General features: G+C 41.3%; 3 protein-coding genes and 1 long non-coding RNA gene across 4 annotated transcripts; 1 reads left to right on the forward strand and 3 right to left on the reverse strand.

The window, feature by feature from the left end:
* Positions 1-1,858: 1,858 nt before the first annotated feature.
* On the reverse strand, positions 1,859-4,446 carry LOC147617817 (zinc finger protein STOP1 homolog). Its single transcript, XM_086776078.1, has 2 exons — positions 2,470-4,446; positions 1,859-2,245 (listed from the first exon to the last, which is right to left on the reverse strand). Exon 1 carries the CDS (start codon positions 4,330-4,332, stop codon positions 2,506-2,508), a length of 1,827 nt encoding a protein of 608 aa, XP_086632204.1. The 5' UTR covers positions 4,333-4,446; the 3' UTR covers positions 1,859-2,245; positions 2,470-2,505.
* Positions 4,447-16,947: 12,501 nt separating this feature from the next.
* Positions 16,948-17,468, reverse strand: LOC147617818 (uncharacterized). Its single transcript, XR_015262214.1, has 2 exons — positions 17,239-17,468; positions 16,948-17,159 (listed from the first exon to the last, which is right to left on the reverse strand). It is a non-coding gene; the product is annotated as an uncharacterized LOC147617818 (long non-coding RNA).
* Positions 17,469-17,552: 84 nt separating this feature from the next.
* Positions 17,553-18,705, reverse strand: LOC147617819 (uncharacterized). Its single transcript, XM_086775509.1, has 5 exons — positions 18,586-18,705; positions 18,250-18,482; positions 18,050-18,178; positions 17,830-17,970; positions 17,553-17,724 (listed from the first exon to the last, which is right to left on the reverse strand). The coding sequence occupies exons 1-5, from the start codon at positions 18,703-18,705 to the stop codon at positions 17,553-17,555; spliced, it is 795 nt and encodes a 264-aa protein (XP_086631635.1).
* Positions 18,706-21,357: 2,652 nt separating this feature from the next.
* On the forward strand, positions 21,358-25,396 carry LOC147617820 (KIN14B-interacting protein At4g14310-like). The gene is made up of 3 exons (XM_086776080.1): positions 21,358-23,706; positions 23,861-24,597; positions 24,693-25,396. Exons 1-3 carry the CDS (start codon positions 21,436-21,438, stop codon positions 25,195-25,197), a joined length of 3,513 nt encoding a protein of 1,170 aa, XP_086632206.1. The 5' UTR covers positions 21,358-21,435; the 3' UTR covers positions 25,198-25,396.
* The last annotated feature ends 493 nt before the right edge of the window (positions 25,397-25,889 follow it).

A 25,889-nucleotide genomic window follows, 5' to 3' on the forward strand; every position in this document is an offset into this window, starting at 1 on the left:
TGTGGTTGCTAACCGTGCCTAGGGCACAGTGGTACTTCCAAAGTTTTTTTGGATTTGGATCAGAATCACGTTGGGCTTGTACCAGTCCGACGACATCAATTTTCAGAGGGGGATGTGGAGTCCTTTCATCTTGTGATGCCCACCTTAGTGGTGTGTACTTATGTACAGCATTGGGAAACTCATGATACTGAGTTTGAGCAGATGGACATCATCTTTTCTACCGACCTTTTCAGAGGATGCTTTTGTACAACATTTGGCTACTCTTGGTACAGAGTTGGAGCAGATTGACTCTATTACTTTTGAGGGTTCCAGTGAGGAGTAGTTTGCTTCTCCCAGGATTGATTATATACATGATCTAATCTTGGTTGGTTATGAGGTTTTTCATACCTTCTCCAGGCTGGATACACGAGATTCGACTTTGGAGAGTGTTCTTACACTTGGGTTTTGAACCATTATTTGGAGCCGCATGTCGCAGCCTACATGGTTGTTTTCTTCCAGAGGAGCAGTGTACCTAGCAACTTGTTTTGTTGCTTTTGTAGTAGCTGAGTTGCTGAAGAGATTGCTTGTGGAGCTTTCTTGGTACCTGTTTCTGCAGTCTTTCGTCTTTGATCGAGGACGGCGTCTTCAGCTTCTTGGAGTTCACTCGGCATCCTTGTGAAAAGCTACATCGAAGTGACCACTTTTGACCCACAAACTAGCAAAATGGTAGCATATTTGACAGGTATACCTACCCTGCATCCCTAATATGGAATAAGCCTAGATATGGAATAATCAAGAGCACTTGCTGATTTGACAAGTCCATAGAAATGTCCTCCCATGGCAACTTTAGAGCTAGCAATGGATGAAGGCTACTAGAACTTTCCTGGTATCTATCTGGTTTTGACTTGTGATAAACTTCGTAGCATTGCACATATTGAAGGACACCTTGCTTCATGCAAGGCCAAAAGCAAAGTAGGATAACTTCTCGAATGTCAAGCCCTCGCCACATTGTCCTAAAAAGGAGACACCATGTGCCTCATGTAGAACAACTTGGTAGAAATCACCACCTTTCATACAAACTCAATCCTTGTAGTACAACTACCCATCTCGAATGGTGTATTCTGAAGCAATGATATGCACACATCTACTCCACGACTCTTGGAAGTCCGGGTCCTCAGCATGCATCACCTTAATCGGCATGAAATAATCACTATGGCAACTCTCCACAGTATGCACCGAATGTGGCCTTCGACTCAATCGCTCTACCACATTCTCCTTACCAAGCAAATAATCAATCTAAAAGGCAAACTGAGAGAGAAAATTCCACCACCGTGATTGGCGGGGAGACAAGTCTTGCTCTGGCTCTGTCAACAAATGTTTGAGAGACTAGTGATCTGTATGGATCTGGAACTCGGAAGCAATCAAATAGTGCTGCAGCTTTGCACCACTACAAGCAGCTCTTGGTCATATGTGGAAAACCGCTGCTTAGCACCACAAAGCTTTCAACTCTCATAGGCAACACGGTGCCCATGCTGCTCCAAGGCCTCCTCCACTAGCGTTACAAAAAATCGTGAAGGGCTTTATCCAAATCTGGCAACCAAATGGGATCAGATGACATAACAACTGGGAGCTTCTCAAAATAGGCTTGCTCAACTAGAGTCCAACAAAATACCTGATCCTCCTTTGTAGCATATGTCAGAGGATTGGTCTCCCGGGCATAATGCTCCACACAAAAAAAGATTGTAAGCACGAGAACTCCATGATGATCATGTACATTTTCCAATATAAGCTACAAAACAATGGCCTCAATCGTCTTCGAATCCATTGAGATTCCTGTTTATTCTAACAGCAAGAAATCTCGAGATGACAACAAGAAATAGAAGTGTGGAACTAGATGGTCCAATCATTGATTTCTATAGAACATGAAAGAACGGCATGCAAAAAAGTACTCATAGTCCAGTAAGGTCATGCAAATAACAGGCAGAAACACCACATGTTTCAGCACACATCAAATAAAAGTTCACCATCTCAGCAGCACGTGTCCAAAGAGTGATGATCCATCACTGTCACAGCCATGTCCTACCTATGTCTAGAATCCCATTAGCTTAGAGTGTACCAGTTACAAAAGATCCTTCTAGAAACCACACTTTTCCCAAGAGCAAGCCCCACCCATGCAGCAACTAACAGTGCTGAATGTACTTCAGCCAGTGTTGCACAACCTCGATGGTGCCTCTATGACCATCTCCAAGCAGAAAGCTCTTCTCACCTGCACCAACAGAGCAAAGATGGTTTACCAGCCACCTCTTTCACAAATAGGACAGCAATCTACCGATAAAGTAGTTGTGTCCATATCATCAGTTGCCTTAATAGCCAAAGGCATCTTATGAACCCTATACTCAAACAGCACAAGGATCTAGTTGCTCCCATCTTGATGAAGAAAATTGCCAGGCAGGAGATCATGAAGCATGGAAGAATCAGAAGAAAGCGCACCAGCCAAAGAAGATGAAGGAGAAGAGCCATCTCCCATCAATGACCCGTTGCTACTTCCATCCCATGACTACTTCCAGTCATCGAATCAGCATTTATTGCTGGCCCACTTCCCTGTGCAACATTGGGGGACCCTGTTGTGCCCAGATAGACTGCTTCATTGCCAGCTAAGCCTTCCAAACCCTCTCCATATCCCGAAGAGAAACAGCCGGAAGAAGATTCCATAGGAGCCATGGGACTCTCCATTTCGTGTATTGGTACTGCAGGAGTGTGCCCAGCAAAGAGACCTATGTGCCCAAAGAGCTTATCTTTCCGAGAAAACGTCGTCCCACATGAGCACTGCCACTTGTCCTGACCACAATGCTTTTCATGTGTTTTTAAATCTGCTACAACTGAAAACTTCTTTGTTTTGCACTTGCTACAAGTCAACAGCTTTTGGCAATGGCTCCGCCTGTAGTGATTCTTGACACACAACATGGTTTTCAATGGCTGGAACTTCCGGTGCTTCTTGTTCCTTTTGCATCCCACATAAGGGCAGGAGTATCTTCTTAGCTTGACAATTGAACGATCATGAGAGGTCTTGTCAGGCCTCGCTAGGGCAGAGGGGGTCTTGTACTCGTCACCATGACCACGCATGTGCATCCTTAAGTTGGCATCCCTTTTGAAACCTTTTCCACAAATCTCACAAAAATGAGTATGCTCAGCAAGAATCTCAGCAGCAGCCATCTCCACCAGCTCATATGACCCCAGTGGGAGCTTCTCACCTTCACCATCATCATCATCCTCCCTTAAAACACTACCATAATCATGATCTTCCAAAGACAGTATCACTTGATTCCCAATACCATCCATACTATGACTGTTACCAGCTTCAACTGCACTACTGGGACTTTCCTTCGCAAGCTCAATTTCAAAAGAGTTATTGGGTGTGTTTCCTGGGGCAAGTCGGCTCTTAGGGTCGCCAGATGAAGCCTGCTCTTTCAGTCTTTGATCTATTAATCCAGCTGCTCTACCCATTTCTGAGCCTCCCATGCCAACCCTTATAGCTGAACTTGTTGCCACATCACCCATCAATGTAGAGCAGCCACTGCTTGAGGGGAAGAAGCTTTCGTGTGTGCTTCCCAAGAATCTTCCAAGTGATGCTGAAAGAAGATTGTTCACTCCATCATCATGGAAGCCGTCAAATCTTAGATCAAATGCTTGGTTGAGTTGTGGAGCAGACGATGGAACCTGGATCAACGACGGGGCAGGCTGATGCAACAAACCAGCAGTGGCTGCAAACAGTTGTGACATAATTGACGTAACACTTGCAGCTAGTGACTGCTGCTGCTGAGGCATGACATGTTGCCCACCTCCCTGAACCATCCGCTGCACAATGGCTTGCAGTTGCTGCAGCTTTTGCTGGATCACTGAGAGGACATCCAATAAAGCTTCTGGCGAATTGCAAGAGACAGTTGGAGCATCTGGCAGGATGCCTGTCTTACGCAAGGCCTCATAGCTGATATGACCTACATAATTAGAGTTAATGCCCTGATTAACAGAGGATGTGTACCCTACATGATTGTTGTATCCAGACGAAAGTGCATCTCCAGCTTCTCCTCTGTGGGGCTTTGAGTGAGAAGGGAGGGATAGAGCAGCCTGGGAATGCTGAAGGGGCTGGTTTTGTGATGCGGAATGGCAGCAAGCCTGCTGCGGTAAATTGTCTAAGGAGAAACTATGTGCAGAATGGTTGAACAAGGGTATGTTCTGATAATGGGCAGATGTATTGTTGCACACAAACTGATGGTGCTCAAGGTGGGGATACTCGCCAGCACCATCATTGGAGCTAGTTATGTGCTCCATGTTGGAAGCTACTGGGCCGAACATACTCTCTCTCTCTCTCTCTCTCTCTCTCTCTCTCTCTCAGTGTGTGTGCGACTGTGTGTGCGTGTGTGTCTCTCTCTCTCTCAACTGTCCCTTTATGCACTCTCATACCTGATTTTACCCAGCGTCAGATCCCCAGCAGATATTCCATTGTCTGCAGCATCAATGCGCTTGTCCGGACCATCTGTTCACGAGGAAACTCCCAAAACCAGCTTCAGAAAACCCTGGATCTGAAGCCAGTTAGCTACAAAACCCTAGCGGGGGACACAGAGCTCACATGATAAAGAGCAAAAGTGGGTAGCAGAAGAAGCCTCTGAGGATTGAGCACCCAACAATGGACATGGCACAGAGAAGCAGCCATGGCAGGAGAGAGTTGGATCGGATGGACTCTGTGGAAGAGATGGGAGAAAGTCAGAGCGAGACGTGAGAGCGTTGTACTACCTCCACACCATTTCCAAGTGTACTATTATCTATTTAAGCTTTCCTCAAATTTGAAATTTACAATTGACCATTCTCTCTCTTTTCTCTCCGACCCTTTTTTTTTATTTTTCCCATTTAAACCAAATTAAAAAACATTTTTTAAAACTAATTCTACTCTATAAGCACCCCAAACGTTTTGTTGGGGTATAATAAATAATTATATAATATTGTCCTTAATATAACCTTAATCTGGTGTTGTGGGGGTTGCAATAAACAATTATATAATATGTCCTTTTGCATGTGAACGCGTACACGTGTAACGTTGGCATGCATTGTTGCATGTGAACGCGGACAGGTGTATCGTTATTTGTGGTTGTCCTCGTCTTTATTTCCTTTTTTCTTTCATTTGAGCTCACAAAGCCAATTAAATACATTAATCTTGATTGTATTATATACCAACGCACACAACTGATTAAACACATTAACCCTAGAAAATGATAGAAAACGATTAATCACCAATTAATTCTGTCTCTAACTTTCTCGATTTCTCTCGAACTCACCAACTCTCTCTCTCTCTCTCTCTCTCTAACACTCTCCCTCTCTCTCTCTAACATTCACTCTTTCTATCTAACTCTCTCTCTCTCTAACTATGTCCCTCACTCTTTTTCTCTCTAACACTCTCTCTCTCTCTAATTCAATCTCTTTCCTTCCCTTTTTTAAACCCTCTCACTCTCTAACCCTATAACTCTCTCTCTCTCTCTCTCTCTCTCTCTCTCTCTCTCTCTAACACTCTAACCCTCTAATCAAACCTTAAAACTCCCAAATAAGATATATATATATATATATATAATATAGTATAGAATAGTAGTAGTACTAACTCCCTCACTGTCTCTAACTAACTCTCTTTCTCTCTAAGTCTCTCTCTCTCTTTTTCTCTTTCTCTAGATATCTCTCTACCTCTCTCTCTCTCTCTCTCTCTCTCTCACACACACACACACACATCTAACCATTTAATTCCTAAATTATATATATATATATATAGTAACAGTATAGTAGTATAGTACAGAAGAGTAGTAGTAGTAGTAGTAGTAGTAGTAGTAGTAGTATAGTAATAGAAGGGTAGTAGTAGTAGTACAATATAGTATAGAAGAAGAGAAGAAAGGGGGAGCTACCACATGGCATCTCCCTCTACTTCTCTGTCTCTCTCTCTCTCTAACTCCCTCTATGTCCCTCTAAAACTTGCTAACTCTCCTTCTCTCTAACTTTGTCTCTCTCTTTCTAACTCTCTCTCTCTCTCTCTCTCTCTCTCTCTATTACTCTCTCTAATCTCTAACTCTCTCTATTTCTCTCGAACTAGCTGACTCTCTCTCTAGCTCTCTTTAACACATTCTCTCTCTAACATGTCCTCTCTCTCTCTCTCTCTCTCTCTCTCTCTCTCTCTATATATATATATATATATATACATATATATCTACATACATACATATATATATACATACATACATATGTATGTATATATATGTATACACACACACACACACACACATACATATATACATATATACATACATATGTATATATATATATATATATATATATATATATAAGTATATAATAGCAGTATAGTAGTATCATAGCAGAAGAAGAGTAGTACTAGTATAGTATAATATAGAAGAGGAGGAGTATAATATATGTATACACACACACACACACACACACATACATATATACATATATATATATATATATATATAAGTATATAATAGCTGTATAGTAGTATCATAGCAGTAGAAGAGTAGTAGTATAATATAAGAAGAGTAGTAGTATAGTATAGAAGCATAGTAGTAGTAAAATATAGGAGAGCAGTATAGTAGAATAGTAGTAGTATAATATAGGAGAGTAATATAGTATAGAAGAGTAGTAGTAGTATGATATAGAAGAAGAGTAGTAATATAATATAGAAGAAGAGAAGAGTAGTAGTATAGTATTGTAATAGAAGAGTAGTAGTATAGTATGATATAGAAGAGTGGTAGTAAAATATAAGAGGAGTATTAGTATAATATAGAAATAGAGGAGTAGTATTATAGTATAGTATAGAATTATAGAAGAAGAGAAGAAAGAAGGAGCTACCACATGGGGTAGCTAGGAGCTGCTATGTGGCGGCTCCTAAATAAGATGGGGATCATCATTCACAAGAAGGGTGAAATTTTCACCTATCACAAACACAAGGGCTAGGTTTCCGTGAGACTCAACTTTAACTTCCACCCAACTATGGTCACTGTGGATATTAAGTGAAAAAGAGAGAATAAACCTAATGGTAATTGGGTTTATTTTCTAACTATGGTCACTATGGATTTTGAGTGGAAAGGAGATAATAAACCCAATGGTAATTGTTATTGAGAGAATGGAGTCTCTCCAAAAGAATGTCTTTAGAGATTTTAACATCTTGAAGAGCCAAAAAGTTTGGGAAATACAATATATTCAAAATCCAATATTTTGGCCTTAAAGGGCGAGTAGGATTAGTAAACCCTTCAGCATTCAAGGATAAGATCTTAATCAGTCGCCTTTATTGGTCATAACAACCTTTTTCTCTTAGCAAGAGGTGGTAAGGCCTATTAAGAAGAGTGACTAATAGAATGATTAGTTAATCTCTTGTTCTTCCCCTTATCTACCACCATCTTTGATTTAATGAGAGAGAGAGAGAGAGAGAGAGAGAGAGAGAGGTTCATGAATAACCATTTTTTCATAATTCCCATCCTTAACACTATCCTTTTTCAAGTAGTAATTCAAAACCCTTGCACAGCTGATTACCCAAGGGAGATAAATTATCCCCCTGTGAGTAGGGAGAGTATATTTGCTGGTGGGTAATAGGAGGAGGGGATTCCTAAAACGGGGGGTAAAGGAGGAGCCCAGTTCACAAGGAAAAACATATTCATGTTAAAGGAACTTCTTGCCCTCTTGCAAGGAATCGTAGGATAGTGATCAAACCACTTATCTTGGATCTTGAAAGTCCCATTAGGAGAGGTGACAGAGGCCAAGAGGAGTGTCAATCCCTCTTGTTTGAGCTCTTCCTCTCCTCTCGATCCTCTAAGGTAATCCTTCTGATGGTAATGGTTAAGTTAGGAAGCTTGAACCACTCTCCCCTCTGCTCTAGCTCAATCACTCCCTCACTCACGAGGAGAGGTGACAGAGGCCAAGAGGAGTGTCAATCCCTCTTGTTTGAGCTCTTCCTCTCCTCTCGATCCTCTAAGGTAATCCTTCTGATGGTAATGGTTAAGTTAGGAAGCTTGAACCACTCTCCCCTCTGCTCTAGCTCAATCACTCCCTCACTCAAGCTATCAAGCATGCATGCCCAATCACACAAGTAGGAGCATAAAAGAAGAAACATTTGCACCAAAAAAATGATTGATTCTCCTTGTTCACATTATCAAAAGTTGTATATACATGGGTTCGCCCATAGCCTATTTCTACTCATACATATTAGCCTTATGGTTGGGCAATTGCTACATCAATGGGGCCCATGGCCATACATAATGTGAAATGCTCTTAGACTAAAGGTAGGGATTTTCTAATGTATGGAAAGTGTGGATACCCGCTTGCCTAGTCTTTCTTATGTCCTTAGAAGCTATGAGGAACGGTCATTAATGGTGGCATCTTTAGCTTTCATCTTCATGATGACCTTTGTATGTGGAAGTGTCGCACTGCCTTAAAGCATCGGAGTGGATTTCCATTATTGTGAAAGCTATATCCGAAGATGATGAGCTCGAAGTAGAACATCTCTGCAAAGCTTGCATCCTAAAAGGCTTCTAGGAACTGAACGCATGCGAATAATCCATATATCTACTAGAGAGAGGAACATAACCAATGTCTATCCTTTTTGTGCTCCCGGGTGTTCACATGCCATTGGAAGATGATGAGGAGGCTTGGGTCCCAATCTCACACAAGCTGTCAGGGATGAGGATGAAGAGAGAGTAAGAGAGTAGAGGCAATCTACACTACCTAACACCCTAATTAATGGAATGAACAAAGGAACAAGCAACACAACTATACAAATCCCTTAACACAACCTTCTCTCCCATTAACAATTCGAGTAATAAGATTAAGGGTTCTCACACATAGAATGCTCTCACCATCCCACATGCAATGAACCCAAGAGAAGACCATAGCACTATCCCCATCCTCCTCCAAGCAAGATGCAAACCCTCAAGCACACAAACCTCCCTCTTGTACACAACCTGACACCTCTCACTAGCAAGACATGGTAAGAGTTGGAAGGCTAGAGATCTCTCACCCTCACACACACCAACTCTCACACAAGCACTACCAAAAGGGCAAGAGGAACAAGAGGAGACTTTACACGAGCAAGCTCACACTCTTACTCAAGGACAAGACACAAGAGTGGATTCCAACTCTAGGGTAGAGGGGAATGAGATCCCTCTCACCCATGCTCTTATTATATAGCAAAGACAAGGCTATCCATATGCCACATGGCAAGCATAGGAGAGTCACACAAAATACAACATCGAGTATGTAAAGGTCTCAAGCAGTCCGTGTTTCGACTATATATAGACCACATGGACCACCATCATGCGCAGGGCACACCATGTGAGAAGACCAAGCATATAGAGATCAACTATAGCCCATTTTGACATGTACGGGATATATACACCGTATAAACCACACCGATATATATAGACTGTATAGACCACACTGAGACAACATATCGAGCATGTAGAGACTTGGGCAACTCATTTCAACCATGTACAGAGACCACATGGACCATGCAACAAAGGACATCATCGGAATAAGCATATAGAAGAAACCCATTTTAACCATATGTTATGGCCATCATGTGGATGATGCATGTTTGTCCATGATGAATAATGGGAGAAGATCATATGTACGGACCAATCCAAGGCCATGATCTATGACATCATGTGGATGATGCATGTATGTCCATGGTGCACATGATAACATATATGTCAATGCCATGTTACATGCTGACATGGACTTGTTACATATTGACATGGATATGTCAACTACCACATCATCTACATAAGTGAAACCCATGGAACCAAAGCTCGCTTAAAAAAACACTCGTTGCCAAATGCTCACCAAAAAAAGGTCCTTAACTTATTACACCTTCACTAAACTTGCTATTTCAAATTGTATTGTAAACCCAAAGATTCGTAGAATTACTCTCTATAAATCTTTTGAGCTCCACTAATTTTGCTACCAAAATAGTTGGTGGACTTTGGAGGGTTGGTAGAATTACCACACCAAACTATTTTAGCTACCAAAACAGTTGGAGGAGTTTGGAGAGTTGGCATAATTACCACACCAAACTAGATTACACATCATCATTGGCTTCTACTATTGTAACTTTACTGAGCTCGGTATTAAGAATCACAATTTAAACTTGAAGATTTTTAGGATTACTTTTCACTAATCTAGCTAGTCCCACTAATGTACCTAATTTCACTAATCTCCCTAGCCACCTAAACATTTGGTGGTTTGTTATAATTAATTACCGGACTAAATTGATTACACACCATCGTTAGATCAATCCTTCTTATGACAAGAAATATAAGATTGAAAAAGTGAAGGGATAACTATTGAGCCACAAATGGTCTCCATAAAAGCATGGTCTCTATGGAAGTGATGTAACAACGAATGGTCTCTATAGAAGCAACGTAACAACTTGTAGAAGCTATGATGCAAACACGAATGGTCTCTACAAAAGCAAGTAACTACTTGTAGAAACTATAATCTAAACCTAAGCTCTAACACTGGGTAGTTCACACGCAACACACACACACACACACACACACACACACACACATCCCACTAGCTATTCCTTTTTTTGTGGCAACTCCCCCCCCCCCTCTCTCTCTCTCTCACCATTGACTATTTTCCATATGTTTGTGACTATATCTCGCTCTCTCTCTCCAAAAGCAAGTAACAACTTGTAGAGACTATAATCTAAACCTAAGTGCTAACACTGGGTAGTTCACACACACACACACACACACACACACACACACATCCCAGTGGCTATTCCCTTTGTTTGTTGGCAACAACGCCCCCCCCCTCTCTCTCTCTCTCTCTCTCTCTCTCTCTCACACCATTGTATATTTTCCATGTTTGTGACTATATCTCGCTATCTCTCTCCATGTCCCTCCCTCCTCCTCTCTTTGTCTCCAACATTTGACGGCCCAAAATTTTGTACTTTTGTAAATGTTGCATCTCCTAGTGGCATAGTCGATGCACACTAAGACTTTTTGATTTTTTAGTTTGGCTTTGACGTTCCTTTTAGATTATAGTTTCTACAAAAGCAAGTAACAACTTGTAGAAACTATAATCTAAACCTAAGCTCTAACCTGGGTAGTTCACATGCAACACACACACACACACACACACACACATCCCACTGGCTATTCCCTTTGTTTGTGCCCCCCCCCCCCTCTCTCTCTCTCTCACCATTGTCTATTTTCCATGTTTGTGTGCTATCTCTCTCCATGTCTCTCCCTCCCTCTCTCTTTGTCTCCAACACTTGATGGCCCAAAATTTTGTACTTTTGTAAACGTTGCATCTCCTAGTGGCATAATCGATGCACACTAAGACTTTTTAATTTTTTAGTTTGGCTTTGATTTTCCTTTTTCTAGACGACAAATGCAGGGTCTTGAGAGGAGTCCTCTCATCAACTAGGAATTAGTTGCGTATTTTTTTTAAAAATAAAAAAAGAACACAAGTTCAACATAAAACCTCCATGGTCTTCATTTATGTATTTGGTCTCATGGGCGAGTTGGATGTCACAGAATAAAATTCTGTGAGATTGGATGGCACAGAATAAAATTCTATGAATTCTCTCGGGGTTCACCGAACGATTCACCATTGTTTATCCTCAGCTCTAAATGACACGCTCAGCTCTTGAGGGGATCAAGGGTGGAGAGAGAAAAAAAGAAAATCATGGCATATGGGCCGTCGATCGGCATTTTGTAAATTCGGGGAAGTTGGTAAATTCGGGTGTAGGACGGCGGACGGCGGACGGTGCCAATAAATGAGAAGGAATAATATATTTTTTGAAGTAAGAACCCCAGAAGTGAGATGGGTATGTATTAATGACCAATTGTAGTAGGTATGTAAAGTGTGAAGAATTCAGAAGTTAAGCATAAGAAGTTAAGCAAGATACGCTCGCAACTAGTAAATTCGGGCTGAGTGATGTGTGTCCTCTTTATTCTTGTATTTTATTGATCCCTCAACTAAATACCTCTTTTCCCTTCTTTATTCCTCTTCTCTTTGTCATTTTTATTACACCCTTGCTCTATCATCACCATGGAGTGGTATGTTCAAATGGATAATGTGGATGATGACTTTCTTATTGAAGAAAGCTCATCTACTAGCTCGAGTGAAGAAGACGATGATGCACACAAACACAAACAAACTGAATGGGTTGATGTCCACGATGAGGATTCCACGTTAGTTAATGTGACCTAACATATATCGTCCAGGTATTTTTCATTTGATAGAGATGCTTATACTCTGATGGTCACATCACTAAAAGATGATACCTCCATGTCTTTGCATACACTCAAAATGATTGATCATAGAGGAGTTCTTGATCTTAAGAAATGGTGCAAAATAAAAGAGGTATTGTGCTTAAGAGAGGTAGAAAATGGTTCACTTTGTATTTGTCTCAAGTCCAATCCATCCATAAGGGTTGCTTGTATGGAGGATTGGCAAAACATTATTGAGGGTGTGCATTGCATAGATGGCGCATCTTGTCATAGAGATCTTGCAAATACACTTGAGGCATTGAGGTCTACATGGTGCATTGGTGCCCGTTGTTATGGAATTCCTGTATCCTTCATCAAGGACTTTGTCAACTCTTGTGGATGTAGCCATCAAAAGAAGACTAAGGTGGTTACTCTCAATGTAATTTGGATCTTAACAAGCCCCCATCATACATAATAGGTACACTTAAAAGCAATCTAGATTTTCAACTAGAGCAACTAATGATTGAGCACAAAGTGAGATTAGTTATGGCGCGATCTGCAAAGAGGCATCATTTGTCAACTCTTGTGATTGACTATATTTGTCATAGAGGTGGAAAGCCTAAGCGTTGTGGTTCACAAAAGAAAAGGATTAGAACATCAAAGAAGTGTGGTTGTCCATTCAAAGTTCAAGTGCAAAGCTTTGATGATAAAGATGAGGTTACTATACACATTCATCCAAATCATGATGGCCATATCCCGGGTAGCAAGAGTGATCTCTATCATTTGCCGGTACACCCATCCGTTGTGGAATGTTGTGCAGAGGATTTGTTTGATATCGGTAGTTCTCGTCATGTTGCACAATTGTCAATATCCAAAGAAAGGTATCAATTGGAGAGAGCTACCATGCTTGATCAAATCATCTTTCGATTCTTTATGATCCCAAAGGAGGTTCAAATGTTGTCATATCAAAAACGCATCAAAGGTATAATGAGTAAGATGTTTTTTTTGCTATTATCAAAGTGCGTGTTGTTGCAATTTTTATCGTGACCTTTTGTGCAGGTAGGATTCCTAATGATGATTGGACAACCATGCACATTGAGGTTGCAAATTTACCTCTTCTTTTCCTACAATACTTTCGTTGTATTGTATTGACATTTGTTATGTTTATAGGTGGTCTACTTTCAACCTTATAATCCAACCGCACAAAATCCAAAAGACAAACCATTCATTTTAATCATACAAGACAATTGGATGCTGCAAATGGCTAAGCGATTTTCCTCCAACAATTCATGGGCAATTGATAGCACATTCAAAACAAATGTGTTTGGTCTTCCCTTATTTGCAGCAGTACTACCAAACCAACGTGGGCAAGGCATCCCAATATGGTTCATGTTATGCACAACAGATGCAGGGGCACATCATGATGTTATTGCTTTGGAGATGACACTCCGCATTATATTTTCAAGAATGGGAAGCATTCGACTTGCTGCACTCGTCATTGATAAGTCACAGCAGGAACTTGAAGCATTCTTGAAGGTGATAAATGAAGATCCACATTGTTGGGAAATGCCAGTAGAAGGACCACGCCATCAAATTGCCTGCCACATTATTTTATGTTGGTTCCATGCCAAGAAGGCATGGGTAGATAATCTCCTTCCACAGGTAGATGCATCTCTCACTTTCAAAAAAGATAGTCTAACAATTTAGGCATTCAATGTTCTCTTTTATGTTTGAAGGTTCCGAAGGAATTACGAGGAGAGTTATATATGGAAATGTCAAACCTTATGCAGTGTCCAAGTGAAGTGGAATTTGATAGTCAATTTCAACAATTACTCAATCGATATTCAAACCATCTCAATGTGGTGCGCTATGTCACAAATGGGTGGTGCGGAAAGTATTGCATGTGGAGATCACGATGGCCAAAATTTGGAAGGTTGTTTTCCCATGGTAACGTTGACACCACAAACTTGATAGAACGATTGTGGCAATATATCAAGTACACTCTATTGGAAGCACGCATCAATCGCTCTATTGTGGACCTAATACATGCACTTGTGGGTGATTCTAAAACTGGAAATCGCATGGGTGGAACCCTTCTCAAATTTTTTATCCAAAAACAAGAAATAGGTATCATGAAAATCATATATCAACAAACGTATACTATTCTTTTTGTGAAATGACATGCATGCTCACAAGTTTAATGCGTGCAGCTGACTCAGGCAGATTTGGACTTCAAGGTTCTTCCCAAAAACATACTAACAAGTTGCGAGAGGGAGAGGCAATTTTGCAGAGGTATATACTTGACCAATCATGCCTAGTGGTTATCAATGAATTGAGCTTACAATTTAAAATATAAAGCTCAAGTGTCCCAAATCAGTGGTATAACGTTAGCTTACAAGCAAACTACTGTGATTGCCCGGATTGGAGCTCCGAATGCAAGCACCTATATGGTATTCGATTGATAGCTACACGATATTTTCAACACTTAAATGCTCTTCTTCCTATCGTGGATAATGCTCATGAAATGATGGATGGAATGGAAAGTGATGCTTGTGATGACATCGTCCAAAAAAAAGATGCAATTGAATGTCTACAAGACATCAAGGAGATGGTTCAATCACTCGAGAGAAGCCTTTCAAATAGAAGTTCTAGAGTTATGAACATTGTCATGCATCAACTCAAGTCTGCAAGAGATACTCTTGGATCGCTAATGAGTCCAGAGGAGATTCAATTGCCAATGCGAGGCAACATCTGCCAAGTCCAAGTACATGTCACTCAAACTCGACTTCGTCATGGAAAGCGCAAGGTGGATGTTGAAGCTTTGAATTCCGAAGGTATCAAGGAACCCATCATCCAACCTGAGAAGCTGACTTGTCAAACTGGCATTCTGCGAAGAAAGCACCAACGAGGTCGTAATCGTGTTCGATTTGACGAGCGTCCTCGAATTTTTTGTCCTCATTGTTGTACAAAAACCTTATTGGTGAGTCGTGAAGCTACATTTTGTTGCCACACATGTAATGCTTTGTTACCCTTAACTAATCAACACTGTGAAGTGAAGGATAGTAAAAACCTTATTGGACGAGAGGTTCAAGTTTGCAATGGACCTAGTAGTTTTTGTGCCACTATTACTTCTTGTGAGCATGGAGAAGACCGTAACATTGAGCGTGTTTTCACTCTTATTAACCGGAATGGTAACACTTGTAAAGTGCAAGCCTCAAACATGAGGATTTTGCTCATGTATACCATAAATCCGCCATCTCAATTGCAGTTGTTGTAAGCTTAACCCTAAATCCGTATGAAATTTTATTCCATCTTTTGTAAGAATACGACTGTTTTTCGCTTTGTCAATTTTGTTTCCATGTTTCTTTTTTGTTGTGTGGAGTAGAAATACTATCTTTTTCTACAGCCCGAATTTACAATAATTCCAGAGAGTCTCAAATTTTAAAAGTCCTACAGCCCGAATTTACAAATTTTGCGGCCCGAATTTACAAAAATTCCATATTATGAAAAACAGGAAAAGATTCATCCCGAATTTACATATAATGCAACCTAAATTTACAAGAATTCTAAAGAGTATATCTAATGTTAAAAGTCCTACAGCCCGAATTTACAATTTATGCAACCCGAATTTACAATAATTCCAGAGTCTCAAATTTTAAAAGTCCTACAGCACGAATTTACAAATTTTGCAACCCGAATTTACAAAAATCCCAGATTATGTCAAATAACCCGAATTTACATATTATGCTCACTTGTAAACAATAAAACTGAAGGAAAGTTAGTGGAGAGGGCCTATTGCTCACTTGTTTGCAGGAGTAGTGTCACTGTGCCATAAGGATACGTCATCCCAAGATTAGAATCTGGTGGTGATCTCAAGGAGAAAATGGATACCACCAGAACTACTTACAAGGGTGTCAGTTAAGCCAAATAAAAGACCTATTTTGCACCTTCGACACTAAGCGTGGGAACAACCAGCCAGCACAAGCATGCATGCAATAGACTACAACCGTGTTGTTTAATTCTTATCTATATGCGACATTGGTAAACCCTCATCCATCCGACCTAAAACTTTTGGTTCATGCTCAATGACTTGCTGAGAATCGCTTCCCTTCATTTCCACTTGGCATGCTATGGAATCTCAAGGACAATGACATACACAATCAATTAACGTAAAAGCCTGGAGCAAAGAAGCCATGGAAACTGAACTAATCTCAAGAGGTGGGTGGTGTTAAAAAACACCATGAAGAAGCAACAACAGGGAACCCAATTCAACTGCTTGTTAACTTAGCAACTGCCTGTCAACTTGGTAACTGTTTAATAACTGCGCTCTAGCTTGTGAGTAGAAGATTCCACCAGATGCAAATGTACAGATTCCACCAGATGCACATGTACAAAAAATTCAGCCCGAATTTACAAAAATCCTACAGCCCGAATTTACAAAAATTCCAGAGAGTATATCTAATGTCAAAAGTCCTACAGCCCGAATTTACAAAAATTTCAACCCGAATTTACAAAAATTCCAGATTATGTCCTACAGACCAAATTCATAAGTTATGAAGCCCGGATTCACAAAAAAGTGCAAAGCAAATTTACACTTGCCGGAGTTGAAGTTTACGAGATTAAAAGCACTCATTACAAAGCACTCATTTTACGAGATTAAAAGCACTCATATCCAACATGGAGACATAACATAAGTGTATGTTCTTGATTCCAAAAGAAATTGATACATGATTATTCCAAAAGAAATTGATACATAAAATAAGTGTATGGACGTCTAGCTCGGTAGCCACAAAACTATACATCGCTGTCTCCTGCTTGCTACTTGGTGGAATCCGAAGCCTCATGTTGCGCCCATGCTCCAAACTCCATCTTGAGCGCCTCCACAATTGCATGAGAGAACCAACCCGAAGTAAGCTGCAAATTTTCAAGACAATTATCACAAACCATTGTACTCTAAAGTATCATAAGAAACACAACTCCATGATTTACTTACCCACTTCTTTGGTGTGCAATTCTTCACACCACCTTGAATCAGTAGCTTCATCACTAGCATAATATAGTATCCGCAATCCTTGGTATTGGCTTGTCTCGGCATCTAAACAACCAATAAAATTTCAATGCATACATATTCACAAATCAAAAAAAGTTTCTAACCTCTTACAAGAACTCCATACCTCCATTGTTTGAACATGACAATTCTCCAAAATGTGTAGCTCTTTTTTAAGTTCTTCATGCGATGTGTACATTGAAAAAATTTGCAAAACTCTGAACACACCAAGCGCCACTATATTATAAATAGAGAATCCATTATGTTATAATGCTAGAGGAGAAGTACACATACCTTGTCAAGGGAACAATGTAGCGATCAATTTGACGAATAGCGATGGAATCAAAAAATAAAATTGCACTCTTGTCTTTTTTCAGACGAGATATGGACCGTACATGGCAATTGAAAAATACCGCTAATGTCCAATAATCTCTACAAAAATGAGAGATTCACAATGTAAGTGTTGTGAAACAAACGTAACAAGAACTCGTGCATGACAAATATTTCCACTCATCCACAATCGGAAAGAAAGTGAACATGTGGTTGGAAAGATCCACTCTTCCAAAATAGTTTCGCATCGCCCTTTCACTAGGTTGAGATTGAATGAATGATAGCCATAGACTATCAACAAACCAAACATTCTTGAGGGCATCCTCTTCAAAGGTACGCTCTATCCACCTACAAATCCATAATTTATTACACTACAAGACCACAAGATATTCAAACAAAAAAGAATTCTAACAAAAGTGATATTTACATGACAAAAAGATTGAGTACACTTGAGCTTGCTTTCTTGCTAGTGATTCCACGCGCAAGTTTAGCATCGAAAGTCACCTCAAGACCATATCTCAAAGAGGACAAGTGGATAGAGGTACCCTTGGGCGATCTACAAACATAGAACACTCATAACTACCAAAAAAAAAAGAAAGAAAAAATCATTGCATAATAGACACATACCTTGTCTCACTTCCACATGGAGAAGAAATTTCTATATGCATGGAGGTTTTGGATTTGAGAGCTTTCTTTGGTGAGATAGTATCGACCACCTCATCCTCATTCTCCATGGACAAATCATCTTCGGATTCACTCTCCGCAGTCTCATTTATCTCATCCTCATGCTCCAATCCTTCCATGCTCTCCTTGTCATGATCTTCTTCCTCCTCATTTTTCTTATCCTTGTATTTTCTTGACTAAAAGAAGTCATTGAAAATAAAAAGTTTTAGAATTAGAAACAATGAGAAGAGATAGTTCAATATGACCAACATTGAAGCAAGAAACTCCAACATGTCTTACCACGCTGTCGTATCCTTTGGCAATATTTGCTTCCATCTTTGCAATTCGATTTGGCATTTGACTCTCCCACTTTGCCATCTCCTCTTGAATATGGGCTTCCTCCCATTCCTCATATGGCATCGTTCCGTTGAAAGAGCTAAAGATCCATCTCTTCTTTGCATTTTTATGTAGATCTCTAAGATGCTTGTCTCGGGCAAGTTTTATGCGGGTAGATAAGCTTTGAGACCGCGCTTTGGCTTGCCTATGAGACCTTGATCCAAAAGCCAATTTTGACTTTTGACTATCCTTTGGTCTTCCGACGGGTCTACGAGGGACATCAATGATGAGACCATGACATTTTTTGACATGATGGATAAGATCAACCCGTTTCTCCCATGCCCTATTCCATTTTGGACAAGCTTCATCCACACGACAATAACGAACAAGTGTCCCATCCCTTTCCCTATGCTCCTCAAGGAAAAGTTGCTTAACCTACAATATGAATGTATATTATCCTCTCTCTCTCTCTCTCTCTCTCTCTAATACATCACATCCTATTTTGCACACAAGTATAAAACAAATGGCTCGCTGCTTGCCCAGATCCTATGTTGCACACAAGTACATTTATTTATAGCTTAAAAGCTTACGGCATGGTAGGAGCTCTTGGGTTAGGCAAGGTTTTACACACTGAAGTGATTAGTAAAGGTTTAGAGAAGGATGCTTATGTTGGCACTGCTCTTGTTTTCTCTCTCTCTCTCTCTCTAAATATCACATCCTAATACACAAGGAAAAGTGTGTGTAATGGTGGCCGGACCTCAAAGAAGTAAAGCTATTGGATGTCATTGAGACTTACGTTTTCTGGAACCAACATCGGCCTGCTGAGGAAAGGTGCTCCATGCTCCCATGACTCTCCGTGGCCTCGAGTTTGCTCTGCTTGAGCTTATCCAAACGATTCACCTTCATACGCAAGAGTAGATGGATTAGCGCGTAGATAAAAGAGTGGAAAATGCAAACAGAAAGGCAGCGAGGGTCGATAAAGAAATGGATACCCTTTTTCGCTTGCTTGCAAAATCCTTGCTGTTCATGTTTGCAACACAAGAGAGGATGGATTTGATGGATTTGGAGCCACTATATTATAAATTCGGGCTGCATAAACTGTAAATTCGGGCTGCATAAGCACAACTCTCTGGTCTAAAATCTTGCATTTAAAAAGCATAAGAATATAACTCAACTAGGTAATGTAAAGAGTGGCAACCAAATAACCATGGAAAAGAAATGCAAGGAAACCATAGCCATATCTAATATTTCCAAGATCAACCATCATCATCATGTAGTAAAGAGCAAAGAGATTACATGAAATAGTTAGATTTGTGTCATATCCAAGAGGCCATACGATAGTCCACACATGAAGGATCATGAGTAAGCTCCTATGAAATCCAAAGGGGTAGTACGAATGTTCTCCAAGAAAGATAGGATCTCCAAATTATGAAATGATCAAAAAGTCCTATTTCATAGACTTTCACCCCTATTTATAGCTTTTCCCAACTAAATGACCATATGCTACTTTTACAATCTTTTAGGGTGTTATTTAAACCCATTCATTATAATCCATTCCTTCTTACAAAGATTTTTTTCTCCAAAATCATGACACGACACTTGCAAATGATACAATTCCCAAAATCATATATAAAAATGCCATGCCAACCACCATAGTCATATTATTACTAAGGCAACCATTCCATGTAGTAGACTACCAAAGTAGTAGTCTATCTCTTCAATTCCAAGTTCCTTAAGCATGTCTCCTAAGTTTCATTTGTGCCCATTTATAAGGTCTTCACGTGTTGTTATTTCCTGCACACAATCCCAAAACGACATCCGAGTAGAAGCCGTAAAGCATGACTATAATCACCATTAGCCAAAACCCTGAATATACACATGGCTATTGGCTAATGTAAATTCGGGCTGCATAACCACGACGACCTTATGTGTGTTGCGCAGCCAGTTGCCCTCTTACAAACGACGTGCATGCAACCGGCCCACAGAGGTGTGTGCGCTCCACCACCGTGCATGCAACTGGCTGGAGGGTGGGGAGCCTGCTGTTAAGCAATGGCCAGCCTTTTCGGCTCAAGACCAAGGTTAGCCAAGGACACACGACCGAGAGGGAGAGAGAGAGAGCCCAAAAGAGAGAGAGAGTAGAGCTTGATTTTTTAAAAAAATATTTAGCTGAGAGAGGAAGAGAGACACATGCTAACCTTGAAGCAGAGCACACGAGTGGAGGCGACAACAATCCAAGCGACGAAGGGTGGGGGAGCTGCGAAAAAACCTGTAAAACCAATACGCGATGACCTTGGAGAATTTTGAAATTGTAGGATGGAGCTGACGGCCGGCGGCAATACTGTTGGTCATTAATACATACCCATCTCACGGCGGACGGCGGATGGCGCCAATAAATGAGAAGGAATAAATTATTTACCAACTTCCCCGAATTTACAAAATGCCGATCGACGGCCCATATGCCATGATTTTCTTTTTTTCTCTCTCCACCCTTGATCCCCAGCTGAGCGTGTCATTTAGAGCTGAGGATTGTTTATGTGCTTTGTGACTAGGCAAAATCCCCCTCTCTCTCTCTCCTCCTCCCTCTTGTGGTGTCCCTGTGTGTCTCCCTCTCTTTCACAAACCCACAAAATTTGTATATGTTTGTGCCATTTTTGGGTAGGAAACCCACAAAATTTCAAATTTTGGCGGGCATGATTGAAAGTTCAAAATTTTGGGTTCGGTGGTCAGCGATGTACTCTTCTTCCATCTCGCCACAGAATTCGTTCCTTCCTTCATTCTCATTCTGATCTGAGAGCATCTGTTTGCCGAAGAAACATGTCTCCGCAGCGCAAGAAAGGTAGAGGAGGGGGAGGGGGGAAAACCATTGCCCCCCATCCTTGCCCCGCCATGGATTCTCCCAACCCCCTGTTGCCCTTCAAGCTCACCAGAGAGCGGCGGGCCCCGACCACACAGCTAATCGCTGCCGGCAAATCGAAGCCCCAGAAAGCAGAAAGCATTAGAGTTTTGGCTGCAGAACAGGCTAGAGTTTCGGCCTCAGAGTGCGCAAGGGTTTCTGCAGCAGAGAACCCCAGGGCCTCGGATACAGAACGTGCTAGGGTTAGGGCTTCATCTGCAATAAGATCTAGGGCTGCAGAAGGCGTTAGGGTTTTGGCTGCCTCATCTCGCAGTGTTTCTACAGCAGCAGGCGATCTCTCATCGAGCTCCCATGGAGCTTCCAAGTGTGCTAATGCAAAAGCTCGTACAGAATCTAGACCACGTTCCGGTAGAGCTTCCCCCAACCTGTCAGTCCACCGCAAGGAGCCCCCTGAAAGAATTGCTCGTAATGAACCTTCCAAAACGGCTTCTGTTTGCCTGGGGCGCTCAAAGGCGAGTGGAGGCAGCACCAGAGAAGAAGGTAAGAAGCTTTCTAGGGTTTCTGGCACTTTCCATGGTTCTGTTGGAGAGAAAGAAGAATGCATAAAAGCTTTTGGGGTTTCCGGTAAAGTTGATCCTTCTGTAGTGGAGAAGGTACCAAGCAGACAGCCCAGTAGCAGGAGCTCTTCTCAGAAAGAAAACCTAGCAGAGTGTGTGAGATGGTCTACTACTGCTCTGCCCTTGCCTGTGCCTTTGCCTGTGCAGAGAAAAGGCAGTCTGGTGGACATGGGCAGAGCTGAAGGAGCTAGGCCAAAACTAGGGCTAGCCAAACAAGCTGCATTACAAGAGGGGAGGTTTTCAACAGGTTCATCTATGATGTCGATGGCTAACATTTCAAAATTCAGCCATGAAAATGGGCTACAGAAGCATGACAGTTCTAGGGTTGTGGCCAAATATGGGAATCAGCAGGGCTTACCAAAGGAAAGCAAAGTTATAGCCTCATCCTCAACTCATGTTACATCCTTCCATCAAGTACCTGATGGTGTATGCAATCTTTCCAGTTCCCTGCATAGAAGGTTGGCCCTTCTTGAAGGCAAAGTGAGTCACATAGCAGCAGAGATCAAGAAGACCAAGGAAATGCTAGATAGCAATGATTGTGCAGGTTCTGTTTCCCTTCTCTCGCATATTCAAATAAAGATATCTAGCATTGAAACAGCTATGTCATCTATAGAAAGCGATGAAGAAGCAGCTTCTCTGGATGATGTTATCATGGAAGATGAGTTTCAAATCGTTTCCACTCAGAGATCTGATGACAGTGTTCAGGAATGTAGAACTTCATTTGAATCTTTCACCACGCAGAAGGACCTACACTCTTTACAAGTCTCTATGGCTTCAGAACATGACACGTTTCTAAAGCAAATTATATTTCAAGGCTCTACTTCAGCTCCACCAAGAGTTTCTGGACTGGCCTGCGATCAACAAGAGCTGGAAGATCGGTTGTTTCCTCATCGGAAACTGCTGAAGAGTCGTCTATCACTTAATGAGAGAGATGCAGAAAGCAGGACTGTTCTATGTACTAAGCTGGAAGATACTGTGATCCAGAGGCAAATAGAAGGCCTTAAGAATGACCATAGAGATGATGGAAAATCAAAGGTCCTGACTTCCTTAGAGCAACTGCCTTGCACAGAGAAGATTAGCCCTTTTGCAGAGTTTGTCTCCATTGAAGAAAGGAACACTGGAAAGAATTCAAAGGATCTATGTATTGAATCACTTAAGGATGAAAAAGCAAGGCAGATGAAACTTCAAGGTAAGCGGAATTCTGATTCCTTGTCAGCTCCACTCCAGTCATCAATAAGCATGTTAGGATTTGCAAACCAGGGTTTCAAACAATCGGAAGTGAATGCAGTGAATTCACTTCATATAACAGAGAGGCAGCATGGCTATGGGCAAATTGAAGAGGTTTGTGCAGAAGCACTGGTGGTATGCGTGGAAAATACAAAGGACATTCTTGAGTGTGATGAAAGCCCACCCTCCAACAGTTTTCATGAGAATTTGGAAAATATTGCACCTGACGATGGAGTGGAGTTATACTTCGAGGACTGTTTGCCAAATCAACTTCACCCATTTGGAGATAAAGTAGCAACAGCAGGGTGGTATATCTCTGAAGGTGAAGCCATTTTGCTTGCACATGATGATGGCTGCTGCTCATATTATGATGTTGCCAACATGGAGGTATTCAGACCTACTCAGTGCTGTCTGCTGTTGGAAACTATATAGCGTATCAATTTTTCTCTTGTATGAGTGTTTTTAAGCTAGCTTATATGTATTCAATGTGGGCGAAGGGTTTAAGTAGGTTTTTTAATAATCAGTGCCTGGTTGTTTGCAGGAAAAAGCTGTATATGAAGCTCCTGATGAGATAGCTGCACCTCTATGGAATGATTGCTGGTTAATAAGAGCAGCTGGCTCAGATGGTCGCTCTAACAAATACATTGTGGCAGCAACTGCAGGAAGTGCATTGGATTGTGGGTTCTGTTCTTGGGATTTCTACAGTAAAGCCCTTGCTGCATGCCACAGTGAGTATCAGAATACTCCCCCAAATGGCTCAGCTCAAAGCAGCCCAATTCACGTATCCTTGAGTACACAGTTGTCACCCTCTCGATCTACCATGAGCTTGCCATTGTCTGATTGCAGAGTCTCCCAACATTGGAGGGCTCCAGGAACTTTGGCTGATGTTGGCATATCAGCCAGTCTGGTCCATAATTCTGCATCAACATACCAGACTGAGTGCTGCGAATCCCCACAATGGTGGTATAAACCTTGTGGCCCCTTGATGGCATCGGCAGCCAGCTCTCTTAGAAGTGTAGTCCTCTATGACATCCGGGATGGGGATACTGTTATGAGCTGGGATACGAACCAATCAGTTGTGAGTTTAGATTATAGCAGTCCTTTGCAATGGAGGGACAAAGGCAAGCTTGTGTTGGCTGAGCAACAAGCTATTAGTGTTTGGGATGTGAATACCATGGACGTTCAATGTTTGCAGTACATTGAGCTACCAGGGAAGCAAATTTCTGCCTTCCATTTGCATAATACAGATGCAGAATGCAGTGGGGGTGTTAGACAAAGGTAGGCATCTTCTGAGTATCGCTCTTGCCTTTCGTAATACGCATGTCTTTACATAAAGCATAAGTTAATGTTGTCTCTCGATTGTGCATTCGCAGGTTGAGTTCCTCGGAAATGGAGGCATATGATGGAGTTTGCTGTACTCAAAATGACATAAACATCCTTGACTTTAGGGTTCCCAAAGGGATTGGAATATGTTTTTCTGTACCTGGGCAAGACTTACAGTCAGTGTTTGCTCGTGGAGACATGATTTTAACAGGCGGCTTAAACCATGGATCTCACGAATGTGGTGTGCAGCAATGGTCTGTTAGAAAAGCAATGCCAGTCTGCACATATGCATTTCCTGCCTCAAGCTCTCATTATACTCACCTCTCATTGACACAAGTGTGGGGGTCTTCGAGTACGGTTATGGCAGTGAATGGCAATGGACTGTACATTTTTAAGGGATGGAAGGAGGCTGCGGAGGGGCTTTGTGATGTGGAAGAGGTGAAAGATGTAGTTGGAACACAGGATCTCTTCAATCCTTCTTTTGACTACACAAACTCTCGGGTTTTGCTGATCTCCAGAGATCGCCAAGCCACTTGGTCCTATTGGCCACAATAAATGCCTTTATCTGAGCAGAGAATTGTGGCATTCTCTGCACCCATTACCTTAAGAAAGGAGGGAGCATTGTATTGTACTTTGCCCTCATTGACTAGGAATTTAGCCTGAAACCTCTTTTTTTTGGTGCCCTGTGAGCCCCTGAATGGGTTGTAAGCACTCACATTGCCTTCTTGTGAACTATTCTTGCGATTGTGTGAATCTCTTTATTTGCCGCAACTGAGATTGCCCACGACACAATTTCCAAAAAAGAGCATAGCTATGGTTCGTGGGTGGTGATATGTGTACTATTTTCTCTTTAGATTTTTTTAAGATTTCAATTATAGCTTTTGATTTTACTTTTTTTTAAAGGAACGGGAACAATAAAGTATATGTATTAACTACTGAAAGTCAGACCAACAACATACATCACACCCCACTTTCTCACAACCTCTACTACCCCCTTCGACCAAGAAACCAATCCCCACGTCTACCTCATTTTCATCAATCTATTGTCTTATATTAGGTAATCGTGCATTTTATGATCTCTTGCATTTAGTTTGGACGTTTTTTGAACCTTAGTGTAGGTGAACAATGCGAGAGTTGAACACCTTAGAAATGCGAGAGTTTTAAGGGTGGATATTGACTTCAATTCAATATTGTTGGACCATATGCCTTTAAAGTGGAGTTGGGTATGTGAAGACTCTGGAAGGGTT

Source organism: Cibotium barometz, chromosome 36 (assembly GCF_041138505.1).
Source record: "Cibotium barometz isolate CiBa-2024 chromosome 36, ASM4113850v1, whole genome shotgun sequence".
NCBI classification, from domain to species: domain Eukaryota; kingdom Viridiplantae; phylum Streptophyta; class Polypodiopsida; order Cyatheales; family Cibotiaceae; genus Cibotium; species Cibotium barometz.

Coding starts and splice junctions, on each gene's coding strand:
- LOC147617819 (XM_086775509.1), bottom strand. CDS start 18,705: ATGCCATATGAGGAATGGGAGGAAGCCCATATTCAAGAGGAGATGGCA. Junction 18,179..18,249: donor CCATGTGGAAGTGAGACAAG/GTATGTGTCTAT, acceptor CTATGTTTGTAG/ATCGCCCAAGGGTACCTCTA. Junction 17,971..18,049: donor GTACTCAATCTTTTTGTCAT/GTAAATATCACT, acceptor ATGGATTTGTAG/GTGGATAGAGCGTACCTTTG.
- LOC147617820 (XM_086776080.1), top strand. CDS start 21,436: ATGTCTCCGCAGCGCAAGAAAGGTAGAGGAGGGGGAGGGGGGAAAACC. Junction 23,707..23,860: donor ATGATGTTGCCAACATGGAG/GTATTCAGACCT, acceptor GGTTGTTTGCAG/GAAAAAGCTGTATATGAAGC. Junction 24,598..24,692: donor AGTGGGGGTGTTAGACAAAG/GTAGGCATCTTC, acceptor GTGCATTCGCAG/GTTGAGTTCCTCGGAAATGG.
- LOC147617817 (XM_086776078.1), bottom strand. CDS start 4,332: ATGTTCGGCCCAGTAGCTTCCAACATGGAGCACATAACTAGCTCCAAT.